Source organism: Crinia signifera, chromosome 1, assembly GCF_055691185.1.
Source record: "Crinia signifera chromosome 1, ASM5569118v1, whole genome shotgun sequence".
NCBI classification, from domain to species: Eukaryota; Metazoa; Chordata; class Amphibia; order Anura; family Myobatrachidae; genus Crinia; species Crinia signifera.
Genome location: NC_139217.1, coordinates 16,251,945 through 16,267,123, shown reverse-complemented (window position 1 = coordinate 16,267,123; position 15,179 = coordinate 16,251,945). Strand labels below are relative to the sequence as shown.

Here is a 15,179-nt window from a genome sequence, read left to right as displayed (position 1 = left end):
TCTCATTTACTTTCCAAGAAAACTCTCTAGGGGGAGGGGTTGATCCTTTTGTCTTTCCAGGGACCATTCAGTCACCTTCTATCAAAAGCCTGCAGACACGCCCCTTGTTACTGTATCTTGAATGGTTCAGGTATTCCTTTTGAAAGTTAATGGCCACACCTCTTCTGCTGGTCATTTATGATTACTCTAATGTGAACTTATAACTTGTATAAAATGTGAGTGCAACATGATATGGAATTCTAATAACTGTCATCTGATAGCTAAAATGATTCCATTCATTTTAAGACTAAACATGGCATATGAGCTAAAATATGTAACTTGATATGCAATATTTTCCTGGCTTATGAGATAAAATAATATTTCTCTCAGACTATATTAATGTTATGGGCATGGTTAAAAATCTTAATTATGGAAATTTTATGCTGGGGAAAATTAGGCATTGACAGACCGGAGGAGAGTGTAACCGGAACATGCTGTCCTATATTGAAAGCTGCATAAGGGACTGCTCATTCTGTGTCCCGGTGGTAAGGAGGAATATTACTTCTACTCTCCTGTGACTAGAGGAGAATGTAACCGGAACATGCTGTCCTATATTGGAAGCTGCATAAGGGACTGCTCATTCTGTGTCCCGGTGGTAAGGAGGAATATTACTCAGACTCTCCTGTGACCAGAAGAGAGTATAACCGGAACATGCTTTCCTATATTGGAAGCTGCATAAGGGACTGCTCATTCTGTGTCCCTGCAGTAATGAGGAATATTACTCCTACTCTCCTGTGACAGGAGGAGAGTGTAACTGGAACATGCTGTCCTATATTGGAAGCTGCATAAGGGACTGCTCATTCTGTGTCCCTGCAGTAAAGAGGAATATTACTCCTACTCTCCTGTGACCGGAGGAAAGTGTAACCGGAACATGCTGTCCTATATTGGAAGCTGCATAAGGGAATGCTCATTCTGTGTCCCTGTGGTAAGGAGGAATATTTCTCCTACTCTCCTGTGACCGGAGGAGTGTGTAACCGGAACATGCTGTCCTATATTGGAAGCTGCATAAGGGACTGCTCATTCTGTGTCCCTGCAGTAAGGAGGAATATTACTTCTACTCTCCTGTGACTGGAGGAGAATGTAACGGGAACATGCTGTCCTATATTGGAAGCTGCATAAGGGACTGCTCATTCTGTGTCCCGGTGGTAAGGAGGAATATTACTCCTACTCTCCTGTGACCAGAGGAGAGTGTAACCGGAACATGCTGTCCTATATTGGAAGCTGCATAAGAGACTGCTCATTCTGTGTCCCTGCAGTAAGGAGGAATATTACTCCTACTCTCCTGTGACCGGAGGAGAGTGTAACCGGAACTTGCTGTCCTATATTGGAAGCTACATAAGGGACTGCTCATTCTGTGTCCCTGCGGTAAGGAGAAATATTACTCCTACTTTCCTGTGACTGGAGGAGAGTGTAACCGGAAAATGCTGTCCTATATTGGAAGCTGCATAAGGGACTGCTCATTCTGTGTCCCTGCAGTAAGGAGGAATATTACTTCTACTCTCCAGTGACCGGAGGAGAGTGTAACCGGAACATGCTGTCCTATATTGGAAGCTGCATAAGGGACTGCTCATTCTGTGTTCCTGTGGTAAGGAGGAATATTACTCCTACTCTCCTGTGACCGGAGGAGAGTGTAAACGGAACAAGCTGTCCTATATTGGAAGCTGCATAAGGGACTGCTTATTCTGTGTCCTTGTGGTTAGGAGGAATATTACTCCTACTCTCCTGTGATTAGAGTAGAGTGTAACCAGAACAAGCTGTCCTATATTGGAAGCTGCATAAGGGACTGCTCATTCTGTGTCAATGCGGTAAGAAGGAATATTACTGCTACTCTCCTGTGACCGGAGGAGAGTGTAACCGGAACATGCTGTCCTATATTGGAAGCTGCATAAGGGACTGCTTATTCTGTGTCCCTGTGGTAAGAAGGAATATTACTCCTACTCTCCTGTGATTGGAGAGAGTGTAACCGGAACATGCTGTCCTATATTGGAAGCTGCATAAGGGACTGCTCATTCTGTGTCCTTGCAGTAAGGAGGAATATTACTCCTACTCTCCTGTGACTGGAGGAGAATGTAACCGGAACATGCTGTCCTATAATGGATGCTGCATAAGGGATTGCACATTCTGTGTCCCTGTGGTAAGGAGGAATATTACTCCTACTCTCCTGTGACCGGAGGAGAGTGTAACCGGAACATGCTGTCCTATATTGGAAGCTGCATAAGGGACTGCACATTCTGTGTCTCTGCAGTAAGGATGAATATTACTCCTACTCTCCTGTGACCGGAGGAGAGTGTAACCGGAACATGCTGTCCTATATTGGAAGCTATATAAGGGACTGCTCATTCTGTGTCCCTGCAGTAAGGAGGAATATTACTCCTACTCTCCAGTGACCGGAGGAGAGTGTAACCGGAACAAGCTGTCCTATATTGAAAGCTGCATAAGGGACTGTTCATTCTGTGTTCCTGTGGTAAGGAGGAATATTACTACTACTCTCCTGTGACCGGAGGAGAGTGTAACCGGAACAAGGTGTCCTATATTGGAAGCTGCATAAGGGACTGCTTATTCTGTGTCCCTGTGGTTAGGAGGAATATTACTCCTACTCTCCTGTGATTGGAGGAGAGTGTAACCAGAACAAACTGTCCTATATTGGAAGCTGCATAAGGGACTGCTCATTCTGTGTCAATGCGGTAAGGAGGAATATTACTCCTACTCTCCTGTGACCTTAGGAGAGTGTAACCGGAACATGCTGTCCTATATTGGAAGCTGCATAAGGGACTGCTCATTCTGTGTCCCTGTGGTAAGGAGGAATATTACTCCTACTCTTCTGTGACCGGAGGAGAGTGTAACCGGAACATGCTGTCCTATATTGGTAGCTGCATAAGGGACTGCTTATTCTGTGTTCCTGTGGTAAGGAGGAATATTGCTCCTACTCTCATGTGACCGGAGGAGAGTGTAACCGGAACATGCTGTCCTATATTGGAAGCTGCATAAGGGACTGCTCATTCTGTGTCCTTGCTTTTAGGAGGAATATTGCTCCTACTCTCCTGTGACCGGAGGAGAGTGTAACCGGAACATGCTGCCCTATATTGGAAGCTGCATAAGGGACTGCTCATTCTGTGTCCTTTTGCTAAGGAGGAATATTACTCCTACTCTCCTGTGACCGGAGAGAGTGTAACCGGAACATGCTGTCCTATATTGGAAGCTGCATAATTAACTGCTCATTCCGTGTCCCTGTGGTAAGGATGAATATTACTCCTACTCTACTGTGATCGGAGGAGAGTGTAACCGGAACATGCTGTCCTATATTGGAAGCTGCATAAGTGACTGCTCATTCTGTGTCAGTGCGGTAAGGAGGAATATTATTCCTACTCTCCTGTGACCGGAGGAGAGTGTAACCCGAACATGCTGTCCTATATTGGAAGCTGCATAAGGGACTGCTCATTCTGTGTACCTGTGGTTAGGAGAATATTACTCCTACTCTCATGTGACCAAAGGAGATTGTAACTGGAACAAGCTGTCCTATATTGGAAGCTGCATAAGGGACTGCTCATTCTGTGTCCCTGCGGTAAGGAGGAATATTACTCCTACTCTCCTGTGATTGGTGGAGAGTGCAATCGGAACATGCTGTCCTATATTGGAAGCTGCATAAGGACCTGCTCATTCTGTGTCCTTGCAGTAAAGAGGAATATTACTCCTACTCTCCTGTGACCGAAGGAGAGTGTAACCAGAACATACTATCCTATATTGGAAGCTGGATAAGGGACTGCTCATTCTGTGTCCCTGCAGTAAGGAGGAATATTGCTCCTACTCTCCTGTGACTGGAGGAGATTGTAACCGGAACATGCTGTCCTATGTTGGAAGCTGCATAAGGGACTGCCCATTCTGTGTACCTGTGGTTAGGAGGAATATTACTCCTACTCTCCTGTGACCGAAGGAGAGTGTAACCGGAACATACTGTCCTATATTGGAAGCTGCATAAGGGGCTGCTCATTCTGTGTCCCTGCAATAAGGAGGAATATTACTCCTACTCTCCTGTGACCGAAGGAGAGTGTAACCGGAACATACTGTCCTATATTGAAAGCTGCATAAGGGACTGCTCATTCTGTGTCCCTGCAGTAAGGAAGAATATTGCTCCTACTCTCCTGTGACTGGAGGAGATTGTAACCGGAACATGCTGTCCTATGTTGGAAGCTGCATAAGAAACTGCCCATTCTGTGTCCCTGCAGTAAGGAGGAATATTACTCCTACTCTCCTGTGACCAGAGGAGATTGTAACCAGAACAAGCTGTCCTATATTGGAAACTGCATAAGGGACTGCTCATTCTGTGTCCCTGCAGTAAGGAGGAATATTACTCCTACTCTCCTGTAACCGGAGGAGATTGTAACCGGAACATGCTGTCCTATATTGGAAGCTGCATAAGGGACTGCTCATTCTATGTCCCTGAAGTAAGGAGGAATATTACTTCTACTCTCCTGTGACCGGAGGAGAGTGTAACCGGAACATGCTGTCCTATGTTGGAAGCTGCATAAGGGACTGCTCATTCTGTGTCCCTGCAGTAAGGAGTAATATTACTCCTACTCTCCTGTGACCAGAGGAGATTGTAACAGGAACATGCTGTCCTATATTGGAAGCTGCATAAGGGACTGCTCATTCTATGTCCCTGAAGTAAGGAGGAATATTACTCCTACTCTCCTGTGACCGGAGGAGAGTGTAACCGGAACATGCTGTATTATGTTGGAAGCTGCATAAGGGACTGCCCATTCGGTGTCCCTGTGGTTAGGAGGAATATTGCTCCTACTCTCCTGTGACCAGAGCAGATTGTAACCGGAACAAGCTGTCCTATATTGGAAGCTGCATAAGGGACTGCTCATTCGGTGTCCCTGAAGTAAGGAGGAATATTACTCCTACTCTCCTGTGACCGGAGAAGAATGTAACCGGAACATGCTGTCCTATATTGGAAGCTGCATAAGGGACTGCTCATTCTGTGTCCCTGCAGTAAGGAGGAATATTACTCCTACTCTCCTGTGACCGGAGGAGAGTGTAACCGGAACAAGCTATCCTATATTGGAAGCTGCATAAGGGACTGCTCATTCTGTGTCACTGCGGTAAGGAGGAATATTACTCCTACTCTCCTGTGATCGGAGGAGAGTGTAACCGGAACAAGCTGTCCTATATTGGAAGCTGCATAAGGGACTGCTCATTCTGTGTCGCTGAAGTAAGGAGGAATATTACTCCTACTCTCCTGTGACCGGAGGAGAGTGTAACCGGAACATGCTGTCCTATATTGGAAGCTGCATAAGGGACTGCTCATTCTGTGTCCTTGCGGTAAGGAGGAATATTACTCCTACTCTCCTGTGACTGGAGGAGAATGTAACCGGAACATGCTGTCCTATATTGGAAGCTGCATAAGGGACTGCTCATTCTGTGTCCTTGTGGTAAGGAGGAATATTACTCCTACTCTCCTGTGACTGGAGGAGAATGTAACCAGAACATGCTGTCCTATATTGGAAGCTGCATAAGGGACTGCTCATTCTGTGTCCCTGCGGTAAGGAGGAATATTTCTCCTACTCTACTGTGACTGGAGGAGAGTGTAACCAGTACAAGCTGTCCTATATTGGAAGCTGCATAAGGGACTGCTCATTCTGTGTCACTGCGGTAAGGAGGAATATTACTCCTACTCTCCTGTGACCAGAGGAGAGTGTAACCGGAACATGCTGTCCTATATTGGAAGCTGCATAAGGGACTGCTCATTCTGTGTCCCTGCAGTAAGGAGGAATATTACTCCTACTCTCCTGTGACCAGAGGAGATTGTAACCGGAACAAGCTGTCCTATATTGGAAGCTGCATAAGGGACTGCTCATTCTGTGTCTTTGCAGTAAGGAGAAATATTACTCCTACTCTCCGTGACCAGAGGAGAGTGTAACCGGAACATGCTGTCCTATATTGGAAGCTGCATAAGGGATTGCTCATTCTGTGTCCCTGCAGTAAGGAGGAATGTTACTCCTACTCTCCTGTGACCAGAGGAGATTGTAACCGGAACAAGCTATCCTATATTGGAAGCTGCATAAGGGACTGCTCATTATGTGTCCCTGCAGTAAGCAGGAATATTACTCCTACTCTCCTGTGACCAGAGGAGATTGTAACCGGAACAAGCTGTCCTATATTGGAAGCTGCATAATGGACTGCTCATTCTGTGTCCCTGCAGTAAGGAGGAATATTACTCCTACTCTCCTGTGACCGGAGAAGAATGTAACCGGTACATGCTGTCCCATATTGGAAGCTGCATAAGGGACTGCTCATTCTGTGTCCCTGCAGTAAGTAGGAATATTACTCCTACTCTCCTGTGACCAGAGGAGATTGTAACCGGAACAAGCTGTCCTATATTGGAAGCTGCATAAGGGACTGCTCATTCTGTGTCCCTGCAGTAAGGAGGAATATTACTCCTACTCTCCTGTGACCGGAGAGAGAGTAAACGGAACATGCTGTCCTATATTGGAAGCTGCATAAGGGACTGCTCATTCTGTGTCCCTGCAGTAAGGAGGAATATTACTCCTACTCTCCTGTGACCAGAGGATATTGTAACCGGAACAAGCTGTCCTATATTGGAAGCTGCATAAGGGACTGCTCATTCTGTGTCTTTGCAGTAAGGAGGAATATTACTCCTACTCTCCTGTGACCAGAGGAGAGTGTAACCGGAACATGCTGTCCTATATTGGAAGCTGCATAAGGGACTGCTCATTCTGTGTCCCTGCAGTAAGGAGGAATGTTACTCCTACTCTCCTGTGACCGGAGGAGAGTGTAACCGAAACAAGCTGTCCTATATTGGAAGCTGCATAAGGGACTGCTCATTCTGTGTCCCTGCAGTAAGGAGGAATATTACTCCTACTCTCCTGTGACCAGAGGAGATTGTAACCGGAACAAGCTGTCCTATATTGGAAGCTGCATAAGGGACTGCTCATTCTGTGTCTTTGCAGTAAGGAGGAATATTACTCCTACTCTCCTGTGACCAGAGGAGAGTGTAACCGGAACATGCTGTCCTATATTGGAAGCTGCATAAGGGACTGCTCATTCTGTGTCCCTGCAGTAAGGAGGAATGTTACTCCTACTCTCCTGTGACCAGAGGAGAGTGTAACCGGAACATGCTGTCCTATATTGGAAGCTGCATAAGGGACTGCTCATTCTGTGTCCCTGCAGTAAGCAGGAATATTACTCCTACTCTCCTGTGACCAGAGGAGATTGTAACCGGAACAAGCTGTCCTATATTGGAAGCTGCATAAGGGACTGCTCATTCTGTGTCCCTGCAGTAAGGAGTAATATTACTCCTACTCTCCTGTGACCGGAGGAGAATGTAACCGGAACATGCTGTCCCATATTGGAAGCTGCATAAGGGACTGCTCATTCTGTGTCCCTGCAGTAAGGAGGAATATTACTCCTACTCTCCTGTGACCAGAGGAGATTGTAACCGGAACAAGCTGTCCTATATTGGAAGCTGCATAAGGGACTGCTCATTCTGTGTCCCTGCAGTAAGGAGGAATATTACTCCTACTCTCCTGTGACCGGAGAGAGTGTAACCGGAACATGCTGTCCTATATTGGAAGCTGCATAGGGGACTGCTCATTCTGTGTCGCTGAAGTAAGGAGGAATATTACTCCTACTCTCCTGTGACCGGAGGAGAGTGTAACCAGAACATGCTGTCCTATATTGGAAGCTGCATAAGGGACTGCCATTCTGTGTCCCTGCTGTAAGGAGGAATATTACTCCTACGCTCCTGTGACCGGAGGAGAGTGTAACCGGAACATGCTGTCCTATATTGGAAGCTGCATAAGGGACTGCTCATTCTGTGTCCCTGCAGTAAGGAGGAATATTACTCCTACTCTCCTGTGACTGGAGGAGAGTGTAACCGGAACATGCTGTCCTATATTGGAAGCTGCTTAAGGGACTGCTCATTCTGTGTCCTTGCAGTAAGGAGGAATATTACTCCTACTCTCCTGTGACCGGAGGAGAGTGTAACCGGAACATGCTGTCCTATATTGGAAGCTGCATAAGGGACTGCTCATTCTGTGTCCCTGCAGTAAGGAGTAATATTACTCCTACTCTCCTGTGATTGGAGGAGAGTGTAACCGGAACATGCTGTCCTATATTGGAAGCTGCATAAGGGACTGCTCATTCTGTGTCCCTGTGGTAAGGAGGAATATTACTCCTACTCTCCTGTGACCGGAGGAGAGTGTAACCGGAACATGCTGTCCTATATTGGAAGCTGCATAAGGGACTGCTCATTCTGTGTCCCTGCAGTAAGGAGGAATATTACTCCTACTCTCCTGTGACCAGAGGAGAGTGTAACCGGAACATGCTGTCCTATATTGGAAGCTGCATAAGGGACTGCTCATTCTGTGTCCCTGCGGTAAGGAGGAATATTACTCCTACTCTCCTGTGACTGGAGGAGATTGTAACCGGAACATGCTGTCCTATATTGGAAGCTGCATAAGGGACTGCTCATTCTGTGTCCCTGCTGTAAGGAGGAATATTACTCCTACTCTCCTGTGACTGGAGGAGACTGTAACCGGAACATGCTGTCCTATATTGGAAGCTGCATAAGGGACTGCTCATTCTGTATTCCTGCGGTAAGGAGGAATATTACTCCTACTCTCCTGTGACTGGAGGAGATTGTAACCGGAACATGCTGCCCTATATTGGAAGCTGCATAAGGGACTGCTCATTCTGTGTCACTGCAGTAAGGAGGAATATTACTCCTACTCTCCTGTGACTGGAGGAGACTGTAACCGGAACATGCTGTCCTATATTGCAAGCTGCATAAGGGACTGCTCATTCTGTATTCCTGCGGTAAGGAGGAATATTACTCCTACTCTCCTGTGACTGGAGGAGACTGTAACCGGAACATGCTGTCCTATATTGGAAGCTGCATAAGGGACTGCTCATTCTGTGTCCCTGCGGTAAGGAGGAATATTACTTCTACTCTCCTGTGACTGGAGGAGAATGTAACCGGAACATGCTGTCCTATATTGGAAGCTGCATAAGGGACTGCTCATTCTGTGTCCCTGCGGTAAGGAGGAATATTACTCCTACTGTCCTGTGACCGGAGAGACCCCATGCTGAGAAAGTCGTACCCACTTTGGGGTCAGGACCCACAGTTTGAGAACCGCTGGTTTATACAGATGGAGCTGCTCTCATTAATGCGGCTCCTGATGAGGCTATCGCCATCGCCATCCCGCGGTATGCGCCAGGAAGGAGGCATGCATGCTCCCCCCATTCTCCCGGTAGCCCTGCAGCCCTGTCCCCGCTCCCTGCCTGTCTCCACACTCATTGCCCACTCTGCCCACTCCCTGAAGCAGAGATGGACAGAGAAGCACCCTGACCCCTCTCCCTGCCACCCAGCTGAGTGGAATACGAGAGCAAGTGAGATTCGCGCATCCCCACCATTTGCAGTCTGATGAGGGGCGCTCCATGTGTATGTGCACATATACTTATTATATGTATTATTTAGTAGATGTTTAATATGTGTCTGACCGAACATTCCAAGATACAAAAAAAGTTTTTTTTATTATTTGTTTCAGAATGTGTTATTCTTCATTTCAATCTTCACAGAGTACTAGCACAGTGTTATTTAATTTGTGGTCATACAAAAATGCATTCACATACTGTAGATACAGATGGATCTGCTCTCATCTGAGTGGCTCCCAGTAAATGGCTTAGTGCGCCTTGGGGAAAATGAGGAGTGCATGTATGTAAGATGGTTGCGAATCCATGTCCTGGCAAATGGCGTGCTCAGTCAAGTCACCTCAGCGCACAAGCACACCTGACAGAGATGTCCCCATCTGTAATATGTTTATAATAGTTTTCCTGTACACTAATGCCACATGAGATATATAGGCGGTGTCCTATCTTGGCTATTTCCAACAGGTGGAAATATTGGCCATGAGCATCAGTATTTTATCGCATTTTGTTTTGGACGGGATCCACCTGTGCAGATTAAAAGCTGCATTGTCAAAACGGCCGCTGGATTGTCAAATCCATGGCCATATTCAACAACATGCAAATGTTTTTGCCAATCTACCAACTTTTCATCTGTCAGAATCTATTAGGACAATTTAAAAAAAATGGTCCCAACATTGGACAGAATTAAATGCTCCGGCATGCGCAGTTTTTTCCACCCCTCACTATGCCTCCTGCTCACCCTATTTAATGCATCAGCTGCTGGCTGCCCCTGATGGCGAGCATTGGCCAATGCGGCATATGAGGAGGTGGACGGAGTTGTTGTAGCCAGTCTTCAAATATTGCAGAGATGCAGAGAAACGCAAATTAGCCTAAAAAAAACTATTCCAAATCAGCAAACAGCTAAAGCTGTGTATATCTTCTCAAAGGCCAAATGAAGTAGTGAGGAAGAAGAGGTGAATAATCTGTAATAACTAAGGTGAATCATGGGTATAATAAATAGTGAGAAAAAAATGCATCATGGGGGGGGGGGGGGATTACCACGAAAAATAGACTTGGAGTCACCATAAAACAAAGAAAATACTTTTTTTTAAATAAGTACGTAAGTTGAATTCACCTAGAAAAGATGCAGAAAACTAAATAAAGAAGCATTCCAAAATAAAGTGAGCTGTTTAAGCATTGAATACACAAACAGCAACGTACGCAAAAAATCTCATAAAAAAAACAAGGGTGAGCAATGGCGAGCACAAAGCAGCAAACAAGGCAAAGCTTGCTGTTCATTTTTGGAAAACCAGGAGCGTTGAATAGTGCAAGGACCATTATTTGGCGAAAGGAATGGCATTCTCGCCCCAAAAAAGGGAATCTTGCTGCCCATTGAATATCAATTTGACTTTATCTTGACAAAACGGACAATATTTCCACCCGTTTGAAATATTGTCTGGGACTGAATACCCCCATTAGGTTAACAGATGGTTGAACATCCTTTTGCTAATAAAATGGATAGAGGCTGTTTTGTCTAATTACTATTGATGTGTGTTTTCTGTTTCATTGTAGACAGTGAGATCTGCTATAAGTGTCCTGATGAGGAATGGCCGGATGAAATAAAAGTCAGATGTGTTCCCAAAACATACAACTTTCTGTCGTATGAGCAGGACATTGTGGTGCTAATATCTTCAGTCACAGCTTTATTTTTCTCTGCTATAACATTATTCATACTAGGGAACTTTATTTATTACTGGGACACCCCAATTGTGAAAGCCAATAATCGTACTGTAAGCTTCATTCTCCTTGCCTCCATCTTGCTGAGCTTCCTCTCTGTGTTCTTGTTCCTCGGCCGGCCGGTGGATATAACCTGTAGGCTGAGACAGACGTCATTTGGGATCTTCTTCTCCACAGCTGTCTCTTCTGTACTGGCCAAAACTGTTAATGTCTGCATTGCTTTCAAAGCCACCAAACCCGGCAGTACCTGGAGGAAGTGGGTCACACTCAAATTATCTCATTATGTGGTCATTGTGTGCTCCTCTGTCCAAGCTCTGATCTGTAGTGTCTGGCTGTCTGTGTCTCCTCCCTACCAGGAGTATGACCATCACACCTACCAGGGAATAATTATCATTCAGTGTAATGAAGGGTCAGTGATTGGGTTTTGCTGTATGTTGGGTTACATGGGGATCCTGGCTGCTGTGAGCTTTGTTCTGGCTTTCATGGTGAGGACATTACCGGACAGCTTTAATGAGGCCAAGTACATCACCTTCAGCATGCTGGTGTTCTGCAGTGTGTGGGTTGCAATGATCCCGGCCTATCTGAGCACCAAGGGGAAAGATGCGGTGGCTGTGGAGATATTCGCCATACTGACTTCATGTGCTGGAGTTCTGGGCTGTATATTTCTCCCAAAACTTTATATTCTGCTTATAAAACCAGAACTTAACTCCAGAACAATCATTCTTGTGAAAAACAATATGTAAAGCCTCATGTAGAGCATTAGTATACAATGCCTCAACCTTTTCCCCTGATGTCATACCCTTTTATCAATATGTATAGGTACCTCTACAGAGTTACACATCTAACCTATTACATTCTTACATTTAATGCTCTGTGTAAATCTAATACAATAGTGAAAATACAGTATGTAGACATAAACATTGGACCAGCCCTTGTCTCCTCCCCTGCATGGTTTGATTGTTTGCCAGGTATTTATATAGTTAATGAGGAAATACATTTATTACAACAACAAAAAATAAATAATTATATGATCACTGGTCACAACTGATGTCTGAGTAAAAGCGAATGTGTCACAATGGGAATCACAAGATTACGGGTAAAATGTAATATTGTGAGACATTTATACATGTGTGCCTTTGTAATTAGCTCTTGCGTGTTTTTAACTAGCATAATGAGATGCACCTTCAGCGTTACCCTCAGACATGTAAAACCTATGCTGTTGCATGCTCCAATTGTCTGCCCAGGTGAAGGGGATTCTGGCTATGGGACTTGGATGATATTTACATTATTTACACTGGCTTCATTGCATGTGAAAAGAGCAGTCTCCCAGGGAAGGGGGAAGTGGCAGGGTAGAGGTGACAGCATTAATCAACATCTCATAGTTAGCTAAAACCTGCACAATGGGGAAGTTGTGTGAGTGCCTATGTCCCATAGCCAATACGGCCAATGAGCTCCTGGTTCAAATGATATTCGGTCTTTCTTTTATTATTTAATGCAGTATGTGTTTCAGCTACTTAGTATGCAAAGTACTACTTAGAACTCAAAAATGGAAAAGCTGTATGTAGATGCTAAGCACGGTGTTTTGGTATAGAGGAACTTGCTCAGGAGCATTTATCTCTCCCCATTATATAAAGATATCACTTATAGCACAGTACAATAAAAGCTGTTTAGTACTCAAAATGAAAAAAAACAAACAAAAACTGTATATAAATGCTAAGCACAGTGTTTTGGCATCCAGGAACTTAGGGAGGAGCTTTTATCTCTTTCCATTATAATTATAAAGATATCACTTATAGCCACAGCCATCACAGTACAGTACAATAAAAGCTGTTTGCGCTACTCAGTATGCAAAGTTGTGTTCATAGTGGGTCTAAATTAACAGGTCCATTATAGTATTTGGGAAAAATGTATCTCCTGTTCGATGGTAATAGGGACAACGACCCTTTCAAAACTGCAGCTACTTATTCAAAATCTATATAAAAAGTTAAAGTTGTGCGTGCCTGTGTGTGCATTTATGTCGCATTGCAGACACACTGTGGCACTCAAAGCCACCAAATTCAGCAACAAGGTACCTATGTACCTGGTGGTGTGCATCTCAAAGCCGTTTTTGGGAATTTTCATTTAGAAAACACCAAGGTTCAATTTGCCTAGATTGATGATCTGGAAAAAAGATGGAGGAGGAACAATTCCACATCTGCTTTCTTTGCTGTCATTGAGCATGAATTACACATTCTAACATTATGGTCAAGGATTTAAACAAATAGTTATATATACATATACTACACATCACACACGTACACATTGTACACGCATAGTACACCACATACGCACACAATATATACGCAGTGCTACTCACACACTTTCACACTGGACAGATACACACAACAGAACACACACACATATTGCACACCATGGGCCTTATTCTAGTTTACTCTTAGAGGCAAATTCCTTCTCAGATTGACAAAACCATGTGCACTGCAGGGGGCAGATGTAACAGGTGCAGATAGAATTAGATTTGGGTGCATTATTTTGTTTCTGTGCAGGGAAAATACTGACTGCTTTACTTTAACACTGCAATATAGATCTCACTTTGAAGAAAAACCCCACCCAAATCTAATTCTCTCTGCACATGTTACATCTGCCCCACCTGCAGTGCACATGGTTTTGTCCATCTAAGAAGGATTATGTCAGAAAAAGTGAACTAGAATAACCCCCCATATGCAGTACAACACAAACCCACATACACTACAACACACATCCAAAAACAATACAAAAACAAAAACACACAGAACACATACACTTAAAAATTGCTCAGATACTGAAACACACAGAACACACACACTTAAACATTGCAAGGATACGCACAATACACTGCACACACACATATACGTAACGCAACTCACACACTTACACATTGGAGAGATATACACAGCACAACATACACACATAACACACCACACCACTCACAGTACAACACACATCTAAAAACACTACAACACACAGAACACACACACTTAAACACATATATACATAGCACACCTACATGTACATAGGACAGATACACACAACACACACATAACACACCTCTAACAGTACAAAACACACACACATTCACTACAGACACCCAAAGACATTACAACATACGCACTTAAACATTGCACAGATACACAAACACACCACATACACACACTTAAACATAGCACAGATACACACAACACATATACCGTATAGATGTAGTGCACCTCACACTCTTGGACAGATACCCACAACAAACACAACAACATACACTACAACACACACACAAAAACAGTACAGCACACACAAAACACAAAACAAATTAATAATAATATAAAAACTCGATTCAGAGAACATCGCAATAATATTCTGAAGAAAACAGTTAATCATAGCATTCCCCGACATTTCTCAGAATTTCACAATGGAGATCCTGCTGGCCTCAAAATAACAGGCATTGATCATGTTGGGAACACTAAAAGAGGAGGTGACAGGTTTAGAAGGCTGTGTATCATCGAGTCTTCATGGAATTTTAAGCTTGACACCTTGAGTCACTCAGGCTTGAACGAAGCTCTGGACCTCACCTGTATGGATTAACCTTTCGGGTGATTCCGGGGTTGGTCCATGTTAGTCCCCCTCTTCTTTAGCTACCCCCCAAACTCCCCCCCCCCCCTCCCTCCCCCCCCTTTTTTCTCAGTCTCCCCTATTCCTCCCCTTTGTCTATATCCTAAGAACCATAGGGTAAGATTCAAATATATTGAATATCAAATAGGGACGTTGTGTTTCGACTGCGGGGACTTAAGTCTACCCAGGACACTTGGGTTTCCATGATGCCCTAGGTTTGCAGATGATATTCCCCGCATTCCCAACACACTGATCCCTATATCTCGATTTATTTAGACTGATAGTAATAAATCATTACTGGTATAACATATAAACCTATCAATATGTGAAAAATGAAC

The 15,179-nt window shown here is 44.4% G+C and overlaps 1 protein-coding gene across 1 annotated transcript in view; it reads left to right on the top strand.

The window, feature by feature from the left end:
* Positions 1-11,948, top strand: part of LOC146080117 (vomeronasal type-2 receptor 26-like) — a 32,751-nt gene extending 20,803 nt beyond the window's left edge. The window contains exon 2 of the mRNA XM_083187459.1: positions 11,041-11,948. Coding sequence (XP_083043585.1) covers positions 11,041-11,948 — 908 coding nt within the window. The remainder of the gene's footprint in view (positions 1-11,040) is intronic.
* Positions 11,949-15,179: the final 3,231 nt, after the last annotated feature.